At 47.7% G+C, this 23,344-nt stretch overlaps 1 protein-coding gene across 2 annotated transcripts in view; it reads right to left on the minus strand.

Moving 5' to 3' along the window:
- Positions 1-23,344, minus strand: part of LOC119165649 (uncharacterized) — a 46,713-nt gene that overhangs the window by 7,372 nt on the left and 15,997 nt on the right. For both annotated transcript variants that reach the window (XM_037417755.2, XM_037417754.2), the window contains 7 exons: positions 19,789-19,876; positions 14,055-14,090; positions 12,253-12,432; positions 10,452-10,477; positions 9,112-9,276; positions 5,896-5,924; positions 4,452-4,519 (listed from right to left, as the gene is read on the minus strand). In XM_037417755.2, the coding sequence (XP_037273652.1) occupies positions 4,452-4,519; positions 5,896-5,924; positions 9,112-9,276; positions 10,452-10,477; positions 12,253-12,432; positions 14,055-14,090; positions 19,789-19,855 (571 nt within the window). In that variant the 5' untranslated portion in view covers positions 19,856-19,876. The remainder of the gene's footprint in view (positions 1-4,451; positions 4,520-5,895; positions 5,925-9,111; positions 9,277-10,451; positions 10,478-12,252; positions 12,433-14,054; positions 14,091-19,788; positions 19,877-23,344) is intronic.

Below are 23,344 nucleotides of genomic sequence, written 5' to 3' on the forward strand. Positions count from 1 at the left end.
TATATATATATATATATTGTAAGGACGAGAAATAAGACACAACGCCTTTGCTGCAGGCCGGCTGTTCTTATTCTGCTTCGTCTTCCTCCTCTTCCTTCCTAGCATGCGAGTCTGTGCCAGAGAGAGTTCCAGTTTCGGTTTTCGTCATTACACTCGGCCATGACTGCTAGCATTGTCGTTGGGCCAAACGACAATGTTCTGGTAGGTAAGGCTAGCTGCAGCAGTTGACAGTGCTTCAGGTGGGCGAGGTTGGCTACATCGTCGTGGTCGGTCTCGACCACGCTGGAAGTTTGTCGAAATTGGCTCCGGCGGCCGACACTGGCTATGTCGTCTGGGTCGTTCACCGTGTCGTGATGGAGACTGGGTCCTGTGCGCGCGCGGAGCTGGCGGTAAAGTTTTTGGTGGGTGGGCTTGACTTTGTCGCCGTGGTCGAACTCGTCCATGATGCAACGTTTCCTGACAACTCGTAGAATGCAGTTCAGGTGGACGGCCCTGACTGTTCCGGCAAGGTCGCAGAGTAACCTGGAAACGCTGGTGTTTGTCCCACCGTCGCTGGTGGACTGAACTGCAGCGGGATGCCCTGCGAGGCAGCCATGATGACGTTTGGGCCATTTCTTGAAATGAGATGGGACGCAGCTCATGGTTGGGCATAAATACCACAGCAGAACTCCCAGACGTAGTCGAGCCGGTGGCTTCTGGCGAACTGTCATGTGCAAACATCGTATGCTGGGAGGAAACAGCAGGAGGGCTGGTCCTCGGCAAGTTCTCGATGGCAGTGGCCTCAGCGTAGCTAGGTATCTGGGCTTTCTCGAAGGAAACGTTCCTTGGTAGCCGAGTGTCTGCGTGGCTGAGCATGATCGTGGTCTGGTAGGGTTCAGTTGTGTCTAATACAATAGGATTGAGTGCCTCGATGTCCTCAGACGACGAGCGCGAGGGCCGTATCTCCGGACGAAGGTCTGGTGGGGGTATTTTCAGGTCGAATACCGATGCAGAGTCCGGGACCTGTAGTGTAGGATTCCAGCCACTTCGGTCAGGGTCAGCAGCAGGGAACTCCTGGCAGCATTCCGTTGACGAGCTGCAACGAACGATTGCAGCCTCGAGGCGGGGCGCTGCCTGGGCTCCATCCTCGGCCTCGGGGAAGATCGAGCTGGACTTGCTGGAGTCACAGGAAATCCGTCCGAAAGCGGCAATCAGGGCTGCACTCCATTCTGCCCAGGACTGCTGCCTGACGCCTTCGTACCTGTGCCATGCTGCGGCAGCATCCCGCAGGCGATCTATGGCCATGTCCCACTTCTGCTCTTCAGTCGTTCCGAGAGCGTTGACGGTTGCCACCCATTCCTCGGCGTCGTCCTGGAAGCCGCGAAATTCCGGTAGCGCGAAGGAAATCGGCGATGGCGGGACGGCGGGCAGAACTCCGAAATGTGCCCCCGCCAAGCAGTTCACTTGCTCCGATACCTCCGCGAGAGAACGCCGGAGATTGCGACGGTTCTCGGGCGAGCTTACCTCGAAGTTTTGTGCGGCGGCCGCAGCCAACATGGCATTGAGTGCGCACAATGTTGGCAAGATGGCAGGACATAGCTTGGAACTCGACGCTATGAGGGCGTTGGTCGTGACACGGAGTTGCGCGATGGTATGCTGCAGCTCCGCTGCGCTGTCGTGTGATCCGCACGAAGAGCCAAGGCCCGCCTCTGCGGAGGATACAGTGACTGCGGTATTCGAGGTGGTACAATTCTTGACCAAGGACGCGTGGACGGCGTCCCTTGGAAATCCAGCTGTGGTCGGATTCGTGGACATGGGTTCCAGGGCGCTGGAAGCGTCAACGACGTTCCCAGGCAAGCGGAACCCGTGTGATGAGTTGTGACCTGGTACTGTGGCGTAGATGAAGCGGTCTTGCGCCGCCGGGTAGGCCTCGACGCCGTACACGGTGGGTGCTTGAAGCGCCGACAGGTTGCCAGGTATGGAGGAGGCATGTACGCCATCCCTAGGTGAGAGAGGCCCGTGCGCATGGTTGCCGCGACGTGTCGCGTCCCAGGACAAGTTTCCCGGAACCACAACGGAGGCCTGGACGCCATCCGTCGGTGCTGGGATCGATGCTGGCCGCGACGGACGCCTTGCGGGTCCCATCAGCGAAGAAGCGTGACGGCGAGGAGGCCTTGACGCCGTCCCCGAACGGTGGTGTCAGTAAACAGCTGCCGAGGAGGGCTTGACGCCGTCCTCAAGCGACGCTTACCGCGGCTGCACGTCGGCGGGCGTTCTGGATGACGAAACCGAGACGTAAGCCGTTTTATCCTGTCGGCTGCGCCATTGTAAGGACGAGAAATAAGACACAACGCCTTTGCTGCAGGCCGGCTGTTCTTATTCTGCTTCGTCTTCCTCCTCTTCCTTCCTAGCATGCGAGTCTGTGCCAGAGAGAGTTCCAGTTTCGGTTTTCGTCATTACAATATATATATATATATATATATATATATATATATATGTATATATATATATATGGGATATGGCACAACGGGAGCGTTGTCGACAAGGATAAATAAATTTATTTCCCAACCGTTTCGGGAGGAGTCCTTCCTTCATCAGGGGATGAGTTATGCTGACATGAACTTCCAAACTTCGTTGCTGCCGCGTCCCTCTCGCCTTGAAAGATGTTTGCAAGAGTGAGAGGGAACTAAAAAAAGGGAAAAAACAAAAAAGGGGGAGAAAAAAGACGAAAAAAAAAAGAAAGAAAGAAAGTAAAAAAGAGGAAGAACCACTGTCAACACTGAGAACGAAACCAACTGTCCATGTACGTCCACATACGGTTCATATCACGTGCTGCTCAGTTCTCGACGTGTGTCGGGCCACCCAAGATTGTCGCCGCGGTGCCGGGAGGGTCCGTGACGGCGTGCGTAAAGAAAGGGCTCCCCGTAATGGGTAGGTCAGCGTGCGGCGTGCGTAAAGGAAGGGTTTCCCGTTAATGGGTCGGTCGGCTATTTATCTTTAATCTTCGTCCGTTTCCCTTCAATGGCCATCATCATATATATATATATATATATATATATATATATATATATATATATACATGAATAAAATGTTTTCTCAGGTAGGACAAAATTTTATAAATTTTTAATGTTTTTTTCTTGCTAAGAGCCTCATTGAAAAGCATGCAAAAAATAAAGGAGACTGCATGTGTTACGGTTTTTGCGAGAAAACCATGTCCAGTATAGGGGACACTGGAATACATTTGTTGCACATAAGGGGACACTCATTTAGCTATCTTCCCTGAAGAAGTGTTCTTTCTGGCCCTATCGGAAGGTCAACTGTTTTTAAACACAAATATGTTTCGTTTTGACTTAATAAAAAGGTTTCTCATAGCTGTTGCACATAGCAAGCTGCACCATCAATGGAAAAAGAAAAAAAATCCCTGAGAGGGAGCACACCTAGCGTCCGCGAGTCTACCTCATTAGACGCTGCTCCCTCATCGCGCTTCATGTTCTTGTTAGATTCCCAGCATGCCCCGGTTTCTTCTTCGATGGCCAGACTGTACGATTTTCATGTAACGCAGCCTCATGTTTTTTTTTCCTCCCTCCATGTTTAGCACGATGTGCGCCCATTCAATCCTGGTGTCCAGTGAATTGGTCGTGTATACATTCACGCATCGTCAGCAGTGTTGTGATTTCAAAATCTACCTTTTTGCAACAATATTGTAAGAAGACGTCAGGCATCTCGCGTGATTTGAATAATCTGAATTGCGCAAAGATTGATCTTAAAATGATTTCGTACCCTTGACCCCATTGCGCTCGCACGTTTCAGTGGGGATAACATGATTACTATAAGGCGCCCCCGTAAGAAAATGAGACTGATCAAAAAACTACATTTTAAAACAAGTTTCAACACTGTTACAGAAGCTGCCAAAGTAATTTCGGTTCTGATTATCGGTCTGCTTGCTTTTGTTATTCGCTTTTTTCGTCATGTCCTGTACACTGGCCGTCATGTTTTATACACGCAAACTCACACAAATCATGGCTAAGACACCTTCAGCCAGACCTTAAAGAGAGCTTAAAAATACGCCGACGTAGTCTGCCACGCGGCAACCAAAACTTTGTTGCAGACAATTTCGTCATCGTCGAATAATTGAGAAGATTTTTTTCTTGTAACCTAATCCCACGTTTTTAGATGAACTAACTTTTGCAAGAGCGAAGCCGGACAAGGATTTTATAAAAAAAAACTGCACACCGGTTGAAAAACGTCTCATTAGACAGCTTTCAACTTTACATGTGGTATGCATTAGTGTTTTTCTGTTCGCCACACACGCCCGCAAAATGCCAGAAAAGTACCGCTTGTCAAGTCCGCCTGCCGACCTAAGGGCACCGTTCAGTGCTTTACGTGTATATGCGCGTATGTGGGCGTGCGTGTTTGTATACAGAGAGAGACAGAGAGAGAGAGAGGAAAAGATCATTTTGTCTGTGGCTCACCTTCCTGTCCTATGACGAGGTATGGAACACCACCTTCTACTTCAGCATGAATATCAATTGAATAATTCCTGCAATAGAGTAAGGAAGCTTTACTATAGTATATTCTAGAGCGCACGTTTCCATCATTCGCACTGAACGTTATCCCCGGACACACCGCCACGTCATTCGTAACCGCGCTCACTGTGCAGAATATAGCGGATGGCTTTAGGAATGGTACGGTGGTTACGGTTGCTGACCGGAACGATGCAGGAATACGTTGGAGGCCAGTGCCTTTAGTTGCGCGCTAAAGAAGGTGAAGCCTGTTTTACATAGGAGCGACTGCGCGGCGATGGTCGTGGCGACGAGTGACAGCAGGCCACGCGGAAGCGAGCTTGTTTCACATGAGCCACTTTTGTGCGACGCCCACCACTCTGATTGGCAGTGTTGCCCGTGCTGCCAAGTCAGGGCGAGTTCCTCTCAGAAGTGTGGCAGCTTGGGCTAGTTGGTATGACAAGACGATAGTTATAGCGCAATAACAGAATGACGACAAAGAGACAAGATGGACACGAGCGCTCGTGTCCTTCGTGTACGTCTTGTCTCTTTGTCGCCGTTCTGTTCTCGCACTATACCTATCGAGTTTCTCTCGGCGCTCGCGCGCTCCTCGACACCTTCTTTGTTGTCACGTGCTCTCCTCGTCACTGCTCCCCCATTAGTAGACGCTCTGCCGCAAGCGAATTTTCCCCAACTCTGGCGGTGTTGGTCACCGCGTCTAGAAGACTCTCTGGAAACCTGTTTCGGGCTCGTGCGACGGCCACCGCTCCGCTCTTGAGGCAAAATCGTTCACGTGTGAAAGAAAGTAAAGTAACCGCAATTATAGTCGAACTTATCGGAGCCTTCCAGTACCGTGCGCGTATAAATAATGCCGCAGCTTTGGCATGTAAAGCGTCAGAAGTTTTTCAAGGATTCTCGCACGTGCGCTCAGAGAACTCGTTTGTGCTAAGGTGTCACGACACCGTTGTTGGATACTCGCCGTCAACGTCGTCGGCCCGTGGTTCAGTTCACGTTGGTAACTTATCACCACAATCCCTTTCTTTTTCTTTCTGATGGCCTAAAATTTACAGGCTTCCTTCTTCTTTCCTGCCTTTAATGCAGCAAATATTATTTTGTAAAGTGCAACCAGGCGTTGTATACAATGTACAAGTATAAGCAGGACACTTTCAGATTTCACAAAAAGAAACGAGATTGTCTAAAAATTTTTCAATGCTGGTCTTGTTTCCCTGCTTCACCATCATGGTGATCTAAATATATAAAGTTCACTGAATAATTTTTAAAAGGGGATGACTGCAGTGGTATACATCTAACTTCAAGAAGACTCAGAAGCCCAATTATAGGTCTCATCCAATGTGTATGAGACTAGTAAATTAGCTGGGATGAATATCACATATAGGCATATAAGTGTACATACGTGTGCTTCCAGCCGTTGTTATGCTTGTTCTGAAAATACATTTTAAAAAAGTTATGAATGTTTGGTAACTACATTTGTGAGCATGGGTTACTCATATAATAACAATGCCGATGCGCCCTGTGAGTACTCTTGATTGTAAGTGTGACAAAATATAGTATTGATATAGATATTTCCGCACTACGTGAAAAAAATATTCTAGAAGCATTTTAGGCTAGGCCAACTGCTGGCTTCGTGCTATAATGCTATAGGCAACATTATATTACCAATGAAGGTTAATTAATGATGCTAGCTGCTAGTGTAAAGTGAACGTTTGGTTCACATGGGAATTTTTTTGGCTAACTTCCTCTTGTCGACATACATAGCTTGAGCGAATGCACTCAATCCAATACCACTATCCCCTTCTCCATTGTCCATTTCAATGGGACAAGTGATGTGTGAACGAAGGCAGCTGTGTAATGAGTACGCCATAGGAATCGGTCTAACACGAAGGTGAAATGTCTCTTCACAGAGGTAGTGATTTCATATGTGAGAGCTAATACAGTGTCTATGCTGTTCGACAGTCCACCGCTTCATAGACGCCCCCTCGTTGACAACTAAAGGCACATATCTGTCTCGACAGCTTACGCCCATGACCACTAATAAACCTTTGTGGCAGCTGAAGTTATTATTAACGAATACCTGGGCCTCACATATGATGAGCTAGAGGAAAAAAGTACACAATAAGCAATTGCATATACTCGGTGTACCCTACGCTATACACTGCTCATCTCTCCCTCCAGCCCAGCTGTAATTTCTCAGATGGCAAGCCGGGAATGCCTTATGACCACCAGGCTATTCACCATAGCAAGGCGACCATCGGAGAGCAACTCTTATTATGGATGAACGCGATGATAAAAGCTCTAACGCCACCCCGTGTTGTGTTAAAACGTTGAAGCCGAATGGAGAGTCGTAGCGAAGGTGCACTGTCAGAGCTAACTCAGGACCCGAAAACTCAGCACTAGTTTTGGTTTCAATAAACATGCACGCTCGTAACTAAAGGTTGCTGGGCATTCCAATATTCGGTTTAGCGGCGTGAGGTTGACGTGAATGATCACATTTATTTGCTTTCACAAGTTTTTTACGAATAAAAAAATTTGATACCCCAGTAAAGAACTTCTCTTTAGTTTATGTGTATTTTCTTATTCATTATTTTTTGAATTTTAAATCGGGGGAAGCGCTGGAAGTGATTGAATTGAGTTCGTAGCGCTTGCCTCCGCTCCTTCTCGGCCCTCGCTCAACAATACTGGAAGTTATGTCGTGCTCAGTTATCTCACTCACTTGGCGTGCCAACTACGGAAAAGATAAATAGAGCAAATTGTGGCGGGCAGAGAAAAGGAGCCGCAGTGAGCCACGCCAAACAAGTCAGCCATGCATTCGTCCAGGATGCGTTAATCGGGTAATACATGTTTCCCGCGCCTCTGCGTTGCGCTAACTCGGGATTTCTCGTTCCGCGAAAGTTTTTCGGCGTTTCCGAAAGGCGATTGGTAAGCACATACATTTGGACCCATTACTTGAGCAGGTATTTATTTTTCATGAGTACTTGAGTAAACCTAGTTCTCTGCAAGCCTGAGTGGACCGACAGAAGTGCGGCGTCGCTTGGCTAATTGGTGAGGATGGCAGCCAAGCTCCTGTAGGGAAAATACGTTTTTCTAAAGACTTGAATTCGAGTCGGCTCAGATACATATAGTCTCAGCTTCTTTTACTTTTGGCTTGTAGTTCCAATTATGTCAAGTAAATGTAGGCTCCTTCCCGCTCATGAAAATTTTGTAGCCGCGGTTTCAAAATTTGTGCGACTTCAGTTTTAATACTGCCACTGAAGTGCACGTAAACGTTATAGACTAAATGCTTTGAAAACTTGTTACAGAGCATGTCGATGGAGCCAACGTTTTGACAAGTAAACTTCTATCCGTCAAGGCAACGCTGTTGCCCTAACTGGGACAAGTCACCTCTCCGAAACACTGTTTCCAGCGAAGTTCTTTCTAGATAAGCCTCTGATTGCTTCAAGCCTCTCCGTGCCTCTGAACTTCATTCTCGTTTGCTACTCAAGCTATGGTACAAAACTATGCACGCCGTCGTAACAAGTGTGATTGAGTGAAATACGACGTCAACTACTTGCGATTGTTGATAACGTTTGCATCGGTTTGGACATTTTGAGTTCCATGTTTACTCGTCATGTCCGCATGCCAGTTGTAAGTTGCAGCTGCTTTTATAGATTGACACTTTTATACTAGGCGTACAAAAACGTGCAATAAAAAAGTTCATTTTATTTGTGGCGGTCGAGCTTCGTCTTACTGAGAAATCGATCAGCTTAACTATTGCCTCCTCAGAACACACGATCAAAATAATGATCAACAAAATTTTACGAATGGCCGCATCGCCCAAGAGACCAGGGACCTGAAAGAAGGCACGAGAGCATTCCGATTGCATGCGAAATGAGAAAGGAGGGCAATCCGCGGCAGCTCTCCTCCTGTTAACTTTTCGCCCTTTCTCTTTACTTGCTGACCTCACCAGTGACGTCATCAAATGAATTTTCTGTTCATGATTTATTCCTAGTAGGATGCCCAGCGACCTCCAGTAGTAAAAGCGGTTTTGCGCTGCGTATCAGCAATACATGGGAAGTATAGGGAGCTCCCACCCCCTGGCTTATTGCGGAAAACACACAATACTTCACTGTTTTACTTCTAGACTGCTAAACCAGCCCTCGAACAACTATATTTCAAGAGATATAAGGTAGGAACCTATATCTATTACTGTAGTTTTGACGGTGGCGCAGTGGTTTAAACGCTCGCCAGCCATCGTCGTGGACCAAGAGGTAATTGGTTCTACTGTCGGCAACGGAATACTGCTTTTCGTGGCCTTTTATTTACCATCCAGCCGTCTTCAATATTCTGACGTATTTCCGTGACAGAAATACGTCAGTAGAGGCTTCGCGGACCACGGCAAAAAAGAAAGCTTTCGTGCTAAAAGTTGTTTTCATGACATTTTGTATTGCAAAACAAAGGTAGACCCTTCACAAAAAACCAGATCTCCGTCGATAAATAAAAATGCATCCTATGTGCGTAACTTTTTGTGTCAGCATAAGTTACTTGAAAAAGTAATAGGACTGATGGTAACACGAGGAGGTTCCATGATTGGGGAGAAAAAGCTTGAATGATAATGTTTTTGTTTTGCGTGTACCTGCGACAACTCGAAGTCGTTGGCTCTCTCCTTGACCATCACGACACGGACACATCCTTTCTCCGTTACACCGCGATGTATCAGCCTGACACACTTTGCGTGATGTGGATCGAACTGGGTCGTCGATGCTCCAATCATGAAGATCTCGTCGCCAAAGCAGGCCAACTGCAGTTTTATGGGAATGCCGTGTTAGCCTTTAATAAAGCAGAAGCTCATTGAAAAATGGAAGCTTACAAAGAGGAAAAGTCCTTGGACTTGAGGTGTGGCTAGACTTATCATGTTACGTGTGAGATACATTCGCTTGATGAACAAAAGTGCATCACCAACGAGGTGTTGTGGACGATGATACATCGAAAAGATGTAATAACTATGTTCTAATACAGGCTTAGCATTGTTGTTCAATTATTGTCGCTTATACAGTTAAACACCGTCCACAGCCATTGCTATCCCACATATATTGAACGTCCAATAATGCCGTATGCAATGGGAGATTTTATTCTACATGTAAATTGTATTTAAATAATCAAAACATGCAAAAAGCACAACATACATATCTCAGATTATTACCAAACCACTGATTTACTCCCACATGTGCGAATGTCCTCAAATTAGGGAGACAAAGAACTGCATCAAACTGATCAAATTTAGGAGATGCTTGCGGATGCATACAGCAAAAAATATGTTCCTGCGGGACAACAGAGAACTCCAGCTGCCCTTCCCTACTTTCACTACAATGACAATTGCTCATTTCTACGACCTTAAGCACGTTCCCCGCATTTCAGGTAAGCTATTTTCCTACACGTAGCAAGCTTTTTTCGATGGAGTTTAGTCGAAGCCGAAGGACATAACTGTCGTAGGTACAAGTAACATTCAAATATTACTGTTCATAGTAGTTGAATAGTCTGCGAGTAGTTATGGCTACAACGCAAACCACCTAGCAAGGCTCTCTTGCAAAAAGAAATGACAGGCATTCTGCAGCTCTGGGGCACAGCTTCTATTGATTATAAGCCAGTAATCAGTTCTAAAGGCTTTATTGCTACGTTTTTTTTATTTTATGTTACTTGCTACAATCAGGGCACAACAAAATACATAATGTTATTGTCAAAGCATAACTCGCGTTACGAAGTACTTAGTAAAAAACAGGGTTTTCATCAGGGCAACAAACAGCACAAGCCAGCACTGCTGCTCCTAATATTCGTTAAGCGCTCCAACTTCCATAGGTATAGAGTTGATAATTTACGACGACAACAATTATATCAAATTACACTTGTTTGATACCAATTGTCTAATAATTTGATGTGTAATCGTTGAAAACTCATCAACCTCATTGTAGCACTTACCGTAAGGCGCACAACTTCTCTCTTGGCTGTTTGGAGTCGGTCGATGGGTAATGACGTGGGAGAGAAAGAAACGTAGTAAAATATTTTAGCTGTAAACACACACTATGCCGTGTTTATACTGTAACAAATACATTGCTAAGCAGAATGCGCACATTGAGTCGTGTACTTCAGGACTTCAAATGAAGTTTCGCACTCATCCATCCATGCTTCAACTTAGAAATAAAATATATTATATATATAATTATATGCTCTCTTGGAATCAAACTAAAACATAAAGATATTTCTACATTGCTATAGCTACATTTTTCATTTTTAAAAAGTCTACAGGAATAATTTGAGAGTTTTTATTCCTGTTTTCACCTCCTTTTCAATTGATTACAGGTTGAAACTATTGGCGTCTATGATATTAACACTAGTAAGACTGGTAATTGGTGTCTATGATATTAAATTGGTAAGCGGTTGGAACAGACTTCACTGGAATAAAAACCGAGTTAGGCAAAAACAAGGGCATGGAGCTCACTGAGAGTGTTTTACCTGAAATATAATTGTTTGGCTATATACGTTGGATTTTCCAGTCATGAAATGCATCAGAAAGCAATAGTTTGAGGTCTAACTATAGTGATTATGTATAATTGGCAAGAAAATATGTTGTTCTCCAATCTCCAATGCCAGTGTGTTATTGCGGATTGTTGTTAAACAGAAACAGGCACCCGCCTATTTGTGTTACTTATTATAGCACTGCATATATCTCGACCACTGATCATTCACATGCATCACTGTATTGGTTCACATCGGTTCCATTCGGCCCGATCGAAATGATAACCATTTGTCGCTATGACGCCCAACTTATTAGTCAAATTTACGCACACACCTCTGCTATTGCCTAACACTTAGCGTCTTGACGTAAGCATATATTTTATACTAGACGTCCGTTAAAGTAATCAGCACAAGCCAGCCTTTCTAGAGATTTTGAAGTGGACGTATTCTGTTATAGTTACTCGATGTACACTTAACCTTTTCGATAAGTTCGCAGTGCGTCTAGATCAGCTCAGCTTTGGACGAGACGTGCGTTTTGGATGCTGCCCTAAAACTCAACTCCACAACGTGGTACTGATGTTACCACGCAGCTCACAACATTCACGAATAGAAAAGACCGCACTGTTCTGGTGTGCAGATGTCAGTAGGTAACGTCTCCTTATGTAACGCGCACCTCTTCATTTTCATTTATTCATTTGTTTATTTATATATTTATTTAATCTGTGACTCCATCAAATGGTCATTGCATATGTTGTGATTGACACCAGGAGTGTACGAAGCTTAATAGCCATGTTACGCATATTACGAATTGCTTTGGTACACAGCATGGAGGAAAATTTCACTGAAAAAGCACTCAAAATAGCTTTACGCCAAATTGTCGTGTCCTCTGCCCAATCGAACGTTTCACTGAGTAGGAAAAATGATGGGCTACTTTTTTGCATATGTTACCTGAAAAAAAAATGTTTGTGCGAACCAGTTGTTTGTGTGTCCTCCCTAATAATGGACCGTTATTGCTGTCAGTTAACATCGGAAACATTTCAAACCAAATTAACATCTCTTAGCTAAGATGAATAGTATGATGAAAAAAAAGTCAAGAAAACACCCTCTTCATGGGTCCCTCCCTGCTAGTACTTCCAGTCTTTATAAAGCTATGTGTCTCTATTTCAGTAATGGTAGCTTTATTTTTTGAATTAGGAAAACAATAATGCTGCTTAGTGATACATTTAAATATATTCAATTAAAAGTAGTACAAGGATACACTCACCGCAATTTCTCAAGTGGACGCACTCATCGTCGAATAAGCGACGAAAGTACCTCGGTTTGCAGAGGCATATTTGCTGCCCTGCGTCGTCGCACCATCGGCGCCTCAAGTTTGGGCAAAGTCTTTCGTACGGCTCTCCTTTGTCGCCACACACATGTAGCATCTCATGTCGCTTGTTGCAAACTTTCAGAATAAAAGAAGAAAGAAAGAGAGAGAAAATAAGAGGTGTCTTAAGGGCGTAATTCACCCGGTCAGCTTCCGAACGAATTTCGATCTAAAAAAAGCGTTACCAAAACACGTTTTCTAAAATCAAGAAATATTCGTAAAATGTGTAAGCTGCACTGGAAATAGAGTCACCAAACGTTACCGTTCTGTGGCATAGAACATCATAAAGGGTCAGGCATGCATACATGAACATAAGGAAACAAATGAACACATTATTCTTGCTGTCCTTGTCCGCACTCAGTACCGTCTTCTGTGATTAACCATTGCGATCTAGCTTCACTCTTCGTTGGTTTTTAACAGCAGCGAATTGCAACATTCGTGCCAAAATCAAGTGCAGTCCAACTCCGCGATGCACTGACCGCGGCGGCTGCCGGCAACTTTGGGATACCGAAGTAATGGATTGATCAGCCCGTTTTTGAAAGCCTAGCTGATAATCGCACGCGCTGCCGTGTGCGGAGGCGCAAAAACTGTTGATATTTGTTGGCTGATACTTTGTTGCTGCCTGCGGGATTTTACATGTCGTTCAAAAGCTTCCAAGATCCTTTGAAGAATAGGCGTACTCTGAGGAGTGCTCTTACGTCTTCAGATCATGCCCTGCTAATGTAATTGTTCTTCGGGCTGCAGTTTTGTCACATATGTGCCACAAAAAAAGCTCCACTTTTGAGAAGTTATGTGTCTCTCAGCGTTAATTGTGGTAGAAAGGTGGGATTTTGCTATATAGCAATCCCAAAAGCTTTCCAGTGGCGTCTCCTGTTTTATGTACCCTCGTCTGTCATCAGTGCTCAAACTCAGCTCCTTCAACCTCACTTATGTCCCTTAGGTTAACGTCATGTGTAAGTGAAATGCGTTACAATTTAAGGGTCGCTTGTGATATGACGAACCTACTTTATTGAAATTTCGCTGGAAAACAACAAAACGTTTTAGGAATTTTTGAATTTTCACATACAGACTGTTTGACGGAAGACCATGTCACCGTTAAGGCAACCAGAGTCGAAACACGCACATTTTTACGTAGCAAAGACTAGTAAGGGGAAGACAAAAAGAAATATCGAATGAGTATAGCGATATTTTACTAAATTAAGATAGAGTTCATGTTTTGACCCTATATAGGCTTTTTATTATGCTCCGGAGGCCTATTATCTGTGTACAAATAATCTTGCATGGTGTACACCTTTACTTATAGAAGATACGAAATGCAAATGTTGTGTGGTGCATTTATTATTATGAATGAGTTACATTTAAAATGCTAAACATGTTATTTCTTGTGGCTTTTTTCTGTGCATACTTACTTAAGACTATAAACCTTTTACGCTAACAATACGCCTTGTGCTAATTCATTGTTGTAGTTGCGATGTCTTTTGTAGACATATATAGTGAATTTTACGGTGAATATTTTGTGATTATAAATGAGCACGCTGTAGAGGCTGGTTATCAACTAGCGCTTGTGAATTGTCAGGGTGAGTGTTCAGGCGGTAGAATTTTTGAGGTTTAAGCATGCGCAATGTTTCATGATCAAAGCAGCTCCGTGATAGAAAGGCGCTGCAGGTGCATTAGTGCTGACAAATTTTGTACCAACTTACCCAATGTGGAATTGCCCTTGGACTGTGGCTCAGCGTCTATTTGACGAGGACAACATTGACAATTAGACAATGCAAAATGTTCACACTTTAAATGTTCATTCATCTATGACAATGTTCGCTGCTATGTGAATATCATACATGCACCGCTTAGTGCGAGGAGTTAGAACACTTTCGATGCATGTGATTGTAGTGCGCACTGCAAATGCTGCGCTGTGAAGTAACATCTGCAATATTGTTCCGTAAAAATGACACGAGGCGTGTCTATTTAAAATCAATATTCAAACTGATGCGTATGACGTCGACTAAGATGGAAGACAGCACGGACAACCGACAGACCACTTCCTCGTTGTCGTCTTCTGACCGCTGATATGTCAGCTACATTGCATTACCCCCCCCCCCCTTCCGGCGGTAAAAGCGCCGTCTCGGTGCACAATAACTACGGTCTTCAGTAGGCAGGTGGTAAGGTTTTAGCCTGCTGACGGGCACAACATGACTGGGTGTGGTTGCACGCAGGCTTGTGGTCTCAGATGCAGGAATGATCTCATAGGTGACGTCGGTTACTTGGCGGAAGATACGGTAAGGACCCATGTAGCGAGACAACAACTTCTCAGATAAGCCAACTCGACGAACTGGGCACCACAGGAGAACAAGGAGAACAAAAGAACCGGGTGAGAAGTGAACGTCAGCATGCCGGCTGTCGTAGATGGCTCTCTGGGTGGCTTGCGAAGACGAAAGTCTAGAGCGGGCGATTGGACGTGCGTGGTCGGCACGAGCAGTAGCGTCGCGTGCATATTCGGTTGACGGCGTGTAGTGGTTAGAAGTAGGCTGTCGAGTGGTAACTTCGGATCAAGGCCATAAAGCAAATAAGAGGGTGAATAACTAGTAGTGTCGTGGCACGAAGAATTGTGCGCGAAGGTCACGTGAGGTAGCACCAGTTCCCAGTCATGGTAGTCGGAGGACACATACATCGCGAGCATGTCCGTTAGGGTCCGATTTAGCCGTTCGGTAAGGCCATTTGTTTGGGGATGGTAGGAAGTGGTCAGCTTGTGCTGCGTCGAGAAGAGCGCAGAAGATTGTCGATTACACGGGACAAAAATGCGCGGCCGCTATCCGTGAGTAAGTGGCGAGGAACGCCATGGTGTAGGATAACGCCGTGGAGCAAAAAGTCCGCAACGTCAGTAGCGGTGCTGGTGGGGAGCGCTCGAGTGATGGCATACCTAGTCGCGTAGTTTATAGCAACGGCGACCCACTTGTTGCCCGATTTCGACTCGGGAAAAGGACCGAGAAGATCTATACCAACACGGAAGAAAGGTTCGGTTGGGATGGAGATTGGTTGAAGAAGTCCAGCCGGGGGCGCAGTAGGTTGCTTCCTACGTTGGCATTTATTGCAGGAGGACACATAACAGCGAACGGACCGGGCGAGACCGTGCCAAAAGACGCGGCGACGCATGCGGTCGTACGTCCGAGATACACCCAGATGACCAGCAGTTGGTTCATCGTGAAGCTCGTGCAGCGCGGTTGAACGCAAATTTTTCGGCACGACAAGAAGGAGCTCAGGGCCATCTGGCTAGAGGCTACGACAGTACAGCGTGTCATTCAGAAGAACGTGCATGCGAAGTGACGTGTCGTTCGGAGCAGATTCGAGACGGTCAATAAGTTGTCGCAGAGAAGCATCATGATGTTGTTCATCACCAATCTGAAGAAACTGGGACATTGACATGACGCTGAGGCTAGGCTCGATGTCTAGTTCGTCGGGATGATCAACAGGGTAGCGGGATAAGCAATCGGCGTCCAGATGGAGACGTCCAGACTTATAAGCAACCGAGTAGGAATACTCCTGTAGGTGTAATGCCCAACGAACAAGTCGTCCAGTGGGGTCCTTCAGAGAAGAAAGCCAACACAACGCGTGATGATCAGTGATGACACGGAAAGGGCGGCCATACAAGTAGGGATGGAATTTCGAAACCGCCCAAACAAGAGCGAGACATTCCCGTTCTGTTATAGAATAATTGCGTTCAGACTTAGAAAGCAGAAGGCTTGCGTACGCGATTACACGGTCGTTGCCCCGCTGAATTTGCGCCAAAACTGCACCAATTCCGTGACCACTCGCATCTGTTCGCACTTCTGTAGGAGCATCGGGGTCAAAATGTGCAAAAACAGGAGGTGTCGTTAGAGCGGTGATTAGCTGAGAGAAGGCGTCAGCTTGAGGAGGGCCCCAAGAAAATGGGACGTCTTGTTTGAGAAGGTCGGTGAGTGGCCATGCGAGTGCTGCAAAGTTTTTCACGAACCGGCGAAAGTAGGAGCAGAGGCCCATAAAACTGCGAACATCATGGACAGAGCGTGGGACTGGGAACTTTGTTACAGCGCGTACTTTCGCCGGGTCTGGCCGTACGCCGGCAGCGCCAACAAGGTGACCCAATACGGTAATCTGACGAAAACCCAAGTGGCACTTGGAGGAATTGAGCTGCAGGCTGGCCCGTCGAAATATGGATAGAATGGTCGAAAGGCGTTCAAGGTGGGTTGCAAAGGTAGGTGGGAAAATGATCACGTCGTCCAGGTAACACAAACATGTCGACCATTTAAATCCTTGTAGGAGCGTGTCCATCATTCTCTCGAAGGTCGCTGGAGCGCTGCAGAGCCCCAATGGCATGACCTTGAATTTGTAAAGACCGTCAGGGGTAATGACGGCAGTTTTTTCTCGGTCCATGTCATCTACAGCATTTTGCCAGTAGCCAGATCGGAGGTCGAGAGATGAAAAGAAGGTGGCGCCACGAAGGCAATCAAGGGCATCGTCAATGCGTGGTAGAGGGTACACGTCTTTTTTGGTTATTTTGTTGAGGTGGCAATAATCAACGCAGAAACGCCATGAGCCGTCTTTCTTTTTTACTAATACCACGGGAGATGCCCAAGGGCTCATTGATGGTTCGATCACGTTTTTCGTAAGCATTTTGGCCACTTCCTTCTGAATCACTTCTCGCTCGGACGCTGACACGCGGTACGGCCGACGGTGAATGGGCGCAGAGTCACCAGTGTTGATTCGGTGAGTGACAATTTTTGTCTGCCCCAAGGGACGATCGTCGGTGTCGAAAATGTCACTGTATGAGGCCAAAACTTGGCAGAGAGCGTCGGCCTGGTGAGGCGACAACTCCGATTCATTCATGTTTCGAAAAATACCATCGTCTCAGCTGGGTGACTGTGAGACTGCGCTTCGATCAAGAGCAGATACAGTGAAAACACTGACACCGTTCTCTGTTATGGCAGTTAGCTGGGCTAGAGACATCTGGCAGGGCAACACTTGAGGGGTGAAACCAAAGTTAAAAAGCGGAAGTAACACACAGTTATTCGCTATGTTCGCGATAGTATAGAGCACAGTAACACTGCGCGTCAGCCGAACGTCAGTAATTGGCGTAACGATATAATCACCGTCTAGCAACGGGAGGGGCCGATGACAAAGACACATACGTGACGGCTCAAGGTGGCAGGTGAACGAAAGTGGTTGGGCTCAAGCGGCTGGTGGGCTTTGCAGAGTAGTCAGCAAAAATTGGTAGATCAAGGCTGAGGGCACCAGACGAACAATCAATTAAGGCCGAGTGCGCCGAAAGGAAATCAAGGCCAAGTACGAGGTCATGAGGGCAGCAGGCTAGCATGGCAAAAAGGACCACGGCGTGACGACCGGCAATGCTGACACGAGCAGTGCACATTCCGATTACTGGTAGAGTACCGCCATCAGCAACACGTATTGCCTGCGTCGTAGATAGCGTCATAATCTTTTGTAAGCGGAAGCGTAGAGAAGCGCTCATAATAGACAGGTGCGCACCTGTGTCAATGAGGGTGGTCACAGGAACATGGTCGACTTGTACTTCAAGCAGGCTATGGTGCGTGGGAAGCGTCAGTAGGGTATTTTCGGCCGTCATTAGTATTGAAGCTTCACCTCTATAAGCTGCAATATCTAGTTTTCCTGCTGTGGTCGTCCAGAGAAGCTCGGCGAGGAAAAGCGCCGAGGTGGCGGAGAGTGGGATTGGCGACGTAGCGGTGACGGGGAGCGAGAGCTGCGGCGACCGGGCGAAGGGGCGTCAGGGTAGCGGCGACTGGGCAAAGGGGTGTCAGTGAAAGGCTCGTAAGATCACGACGGATAGAAATTGAAGGGTGCGGCGACTGAGCGTCGAGCGGTCGTCGGATGCTTGAGCGCCGAGGTAGAGAAAGTCTGACGTGGTTGGATTGACCAACGGCGGCGGCAATAGCGAGAAACGTGCCCAGGCTGGTGGCAGGAAAAACAAATAGGCCGGTCGTCGGGTGTTCGCCATTCCGAAGGGTTACGGAAGGGCATTGTTGGAGGTGAACGGCGAGCGTGTCCTCGGGAGTAGGACGGGACTTCAGGGCGAGTCAAGGGACATGCAGATGGAAGGCCGAGGTTCGCAAACTCCTGCCTTACCACAGCTTGTATTAACGCCACTGACGGCTGTTGTTGGTCAGAGGCGAGCGTTGCGAAAACGGGTTGCTGAAGAGGAGCCGGACAGGCGGCTTCGATTTCCCGACGAACATTGCGTGTGACGTTTCCATACGTGGGGGATTGGCGGGCGGCTTCACACGATGAGGTTGTGGCCGTGTTCGGCAGCCGAAAGAATCGCTGAGTCATACGGCGGCTCTTGGCTTCTTCGAACCGCCAGCACTCTTTAATGATGGCGTCGACGGTGGCAACGTTGTTGTAAACTAGAAGATTAAATGCGTCGTCAGCTATGCCTTTCAGCAGATGGGCCACTTTCTCAGACTCTCTCATCTGCTCGTCAATCTGGCGGCATAGGGCGATGACGTCGTGAATGTACGCGATGTACGACTCCGTCGACGTCTGTGCACGAGCCACCAGTTCATTACGCGCTGTGATCTGCCGCCCAACGGTGTCGCCAAAAAGGTCGCGGATCTTCTCTTTAAAGGAGTCCCACTTTGTAATCTCCGCTTTGTGCGTCTCAAACCACACTCGCGGTGGGCCATCGAGGTAGAAAAGCACATTGGCAAGCATAAGAGTCGGGTCCCATTTATAGCTTGCGCTGACCCGTTCGTACCGGTTGATCCATTTGTCGACGTCAACGCCATCCTGACCGGAAAATACACCGGGATCACGAGCGGGAGGTAGAACGACGTATGAAGAAGTCACGGTAGGGGCAGGTGGTGAAGACGATGGTTGTTCAACCTGGGACATGGTTGGACCTATGATGATGCGGCCGTTGCGGAGCTTAGCAATGAAGACGGGGAAGTACCGGCACCTCCACCACAAAGATGTTACGTAAAAATGACACGAGGCGTGTCTATTTAAAAGCAATATTCAAACTGATGCGTATGGCGTCAACTAAGATGGAATACAGCACGCACAACCGACAGACCACTTCCTCCTTGTCGTCTTCTGACCGCTGATATGTCAGCTACGTAGCAATGTGATGGTGTATGATCTAGATATAAGAGGAATCATTTAGCAGCAGAATGAATAATGTTTTAGAACGCTACGGAGAAGGACTGAACAAAAAACTAGAAAAAGACGTAACATTCAACAGACGTAGCGCCGAGGTTGGAAGTGTGCTCTTTCGGTTTTTGTGTTAAAGGGTGTTCCCCTACTTCAACATGTTCCACAAACTATCGGGTATGTTCACCCACCGACGTAATTCTCTCATACGGCAGTGAGACTAGTTACTATGCTAGAGAGAACAATATTACGAGGCGCGGGTCAGTTCGACCTACTTACCCTCTTCCTGACCAAAAGATACCCCGCTGATGAAAGCTATGGTCGAAACTAGGTATATTGGTCCCATATCAAAATATGTAAGTGGTACCTGGGAAAAAAAGATATCTGCGTTGTGAAATTACTGTGACGTGTTTATTTAGTACGTCTAAATAATAAACATTTCTGGTGCAATTTTTATTGTCACCTCAACAAAATGGGTGAAATCATTTCCTGAAATAGACTTTTATATATGTAATCGCATGCGTATTAGTTCACGCCAAGCCCCACTGCGGTGGTCTAATGGCTAAGGTACTCCGCTTCTGACCCGCAGGTCACGGGATTAAATCCCGGCTGTGGCGCCTGCATTTCCAATGAAGGCGGAAAGGTCGTAGGCCCATGTGCTCAGATTTGGGCGCACGTTGAAGAACCCTAGGTAATCGAAATTTCCGGAGCCCTCCACTACGGCATCTCTCATAATCATATGGTGGTTTTGGGACGTTAAACCTCACATATCAATCAGTTCACGCCAAAGTAAAAGCAGTATTTCATATTTTATAATTCAGTTACATTTCATACCACGAGTTGGCGTAAATGTAAATGATAACCTCATGATTGGCATTAATAATCCTCAACATAAAAAAGTAGCAGCTCGATAAAGAAAACCGCACGTGCTCACGTATCCATTATCCTTGCGCGACGAAGATATTCTACGAAATACGATCTTTCAGTTTGGTATAATAAAATACCACAATTGCGAGTTTGTATTGTAGTTTGTATTTGTATTGTAGGCTTATGCCACAGGAGCGAAAGAGAGACACGCCTGAACGATAACCGATGCCAGCCCGGAACGTGAGCCGTGGCTTCACGTGCCACGGCCTAGCGCCTTCTTTATTTTCTTATGTCGCCATCGCGCGCTCTCCGGTTTGCGTGTCGCCCGAACGAGGGCGCTACAGGGCCCCCCGTGTAGACTGGAAGTCGGAATGTGACATGCCGTTTGTGGTATTCCAACGGAAGATCAGTCGTAGATGAGAGGCTTTCTAGGGCGGTCTCCAGGTATGCCGGCTTGAGTCGGTTCAAGCTGACTGTCTCTTCACGGCTGTTCTGAAGTAGAGTGGCAGTTTTGGGGGTGCGGTGAAGGACGCGGGATGGTCCGTCGTAGGCTGGTGTCAAAGGTGGTCTGACCGCGTCGTGGCGCACGAAAACATGTGTTGCAGTGGCCAGATCAGGGTGGGCGAATATGGTCTTGTGTTCGGAAGGTCTGGGTGGAGTGGGCCGGAGGTCTTGAACGCAGTCGAGGAGGCGTTGTAGGAATTGCTGTGGCTGGTCTGGTAGCTTCGTTGACGTGAAGAAGTCTCCCGGAAGTCGTAGAGAAGTGCCATACACCAGCTCTGCTGTTGAGCACTGCAGGTCTGCGCGGATGACAGCTCGTAAACGTAAGAGCACCAGTGGCAAGGCATCAACCCAGGTGGCTCTATTGAGGCGGGTAGTCAAGGCGGTCTTCAGTTGTCGGTGAAGGCGTTCCACCATGCCGTTGGCGCAGGGATGATAAGCCGTGGTACGGCAATGTCTGGCTCCGAGGATGCGATTAAGGCAAGTAAACAGCGAGGACTCAAACTGACGTCCACGGTCTGTTGTCACGGTGCCAGGACAGCCAAAACGGGATACCCACGTAGAAATGAAAACGCGGGCAACTGTCTCGGCTGTGATATTTTGAATTGGAACAGCCTCTGGCCAGCGTGTGAAGCGATCGACCATGGTCAATATATAACGGTACCCCTGAGACACTGGTAGAGGGCCCACAATGTCTAGATGAACATGGTCGAAACGACGGCCGGGGGGAAGGAAAGGTTGGGGTGGCGTCTTAGTATGACGGGAGACCTTTGTCATCTGGCAGGGCAGGCACATGCGCGTCCAAGCGCGCACATCACCGTTGATTCCGGGCCAGACATAGCGCTGGGTGAGAAGACGTTGAGTAGCCTGAATGCCGGGGTGACAGATGTCGTGTAAGGAGTGGAAAACGGTGCGTCGTAATGAAGCGGGAACGAAAGGGCGGGGAAGGTCAGCTGAGACATCGCACCACAAGCGCTCAGATGATAATGGATGAGGCACCAGGCGTAATCGGAGAGAACGGGGGTTCTCCCGAAAAGCGGCAAGCTCTCTATCATCCTGCTGTGCCGAGGAGAATGAGGCCCAGTCGATGGTTGGCGGTGGAGAGTCAACCGTGGCTATACGAGAAAGGGCATCTGCGGCGGTGTTGTCAGCTCTTTTCACGTGGCGGATATCAGTCGTGAACTCCGATATATAAGCCAGATGGCGGAGTTCACGGGGCACGTACTTGGATGAGTTAGTGCGGAAAACATACGCCAGTGGCTTATGGTCAGTCAGCACGTAAAACGAGCATCCTTCCAGGAAATGCCGAAAGTGCTGTATTGCAGCGTAGATGGCTAGTAATTCCCGGCCAAAGACGCTGTAGTGGGTCTCAGCAGGAAGTAGCTTCCGAGAGTAAAATGACAAGGGTCTCCACTCAGAGTTAATGCACTGCTGTAAGACGGCTCCGACGGCCACGCTGGATGCGTCCACCATCAACCGAGTAGGGGCGTTGCTGCGTAGATGAATGAGAAGCACGGCGTTAGCGACCGCTTGCTTAGCAGCAGCAAAGGCGGCCTGGGCCTCTGACGACCAAGGAATGGCGGAGGACGGGCCGGCGGTCGACCGAAGGAGGTCGGTGAGCGGTCGTAGCAGTTCGGCACAGTGTGGTATGAAGCGCCTGGAAAAATTCACAAGCCCCAGGAATTGGCGTAATTGGCGCAGTGTTGTAGGCTGAGGATAATCCTGAATTGCTTTAACGTGGGACCGGAGAGGGCGTATTCCTTTGGATGATATGTGATGGCCCAAGAACTCGAGCTCAGATGCGCCGAAAGTGCACTTAGAGGCGTTCACAACGAGGCCGTACTGCTGAAGACGTTGGAACAGAGCGCGTAGATGGTGCTCATGATCTTCAGGTGTGCGGCTGGCGATGAGGACATCGTCAAAGTACGCGAACACAGTAGGAAGACCCCGTGTGACCTCAGAAATGAACTGCTGGAAAGTTTGAGCCGAATTGCGGAGTCCAAAAGGCATCCGCACGTATTCAAACAACCCAAAGGGCGTCGTGATGGCGGTCTTAGGTATGTCGGCGGGCTCGACAGGAATCTGGTGGTACGCCTTAACAAGGTCCACTTTGCTGAAAATTGTGCAGCCGTCGAGGCGCGATGTAAAATCCTGGATGTGAGGTAAAGGATAGCTGTCGTGGACAGTCTTGGCGTTCAACGCTCGATAGTCCCCACAAGGACGCCAGTCACCAGGATCACGCTTTGGCACCAAATGCAGCGGGGAAGCCCAAGCACTTGACGACGGGCGGATAATGCCGAGCTGCAGCATGTGGTCAAACTCCCGTTTAGCAATAGCTAGGCGGTCTCCGAACAGGCGGCGTGGTCGAGCGGCTGCCGGTGTACCCCGGGTGACGGTGTGGTGTGTCACCGTATGTTTAGGCGGCTGAGTGAGGTTGCACGGTTTAGTTAACTCCGGGAAACTCGCC

Source organism: Rhipicephalus microplus, chromosome 8 (genome assembly GCF_043290135.1).
Source record: "Rhipicephalus microplus isolate Deutch F79 chromosome 8, USDA_Rmic, whole genome shotgun sequence".
Taxonomy (NCBI): Eukaryota; Metazoa; Arthropoda; class Arachnida; order Ixodida; family Ixodidae; genus Rhipicephalus; species Rhipicephalus microplus.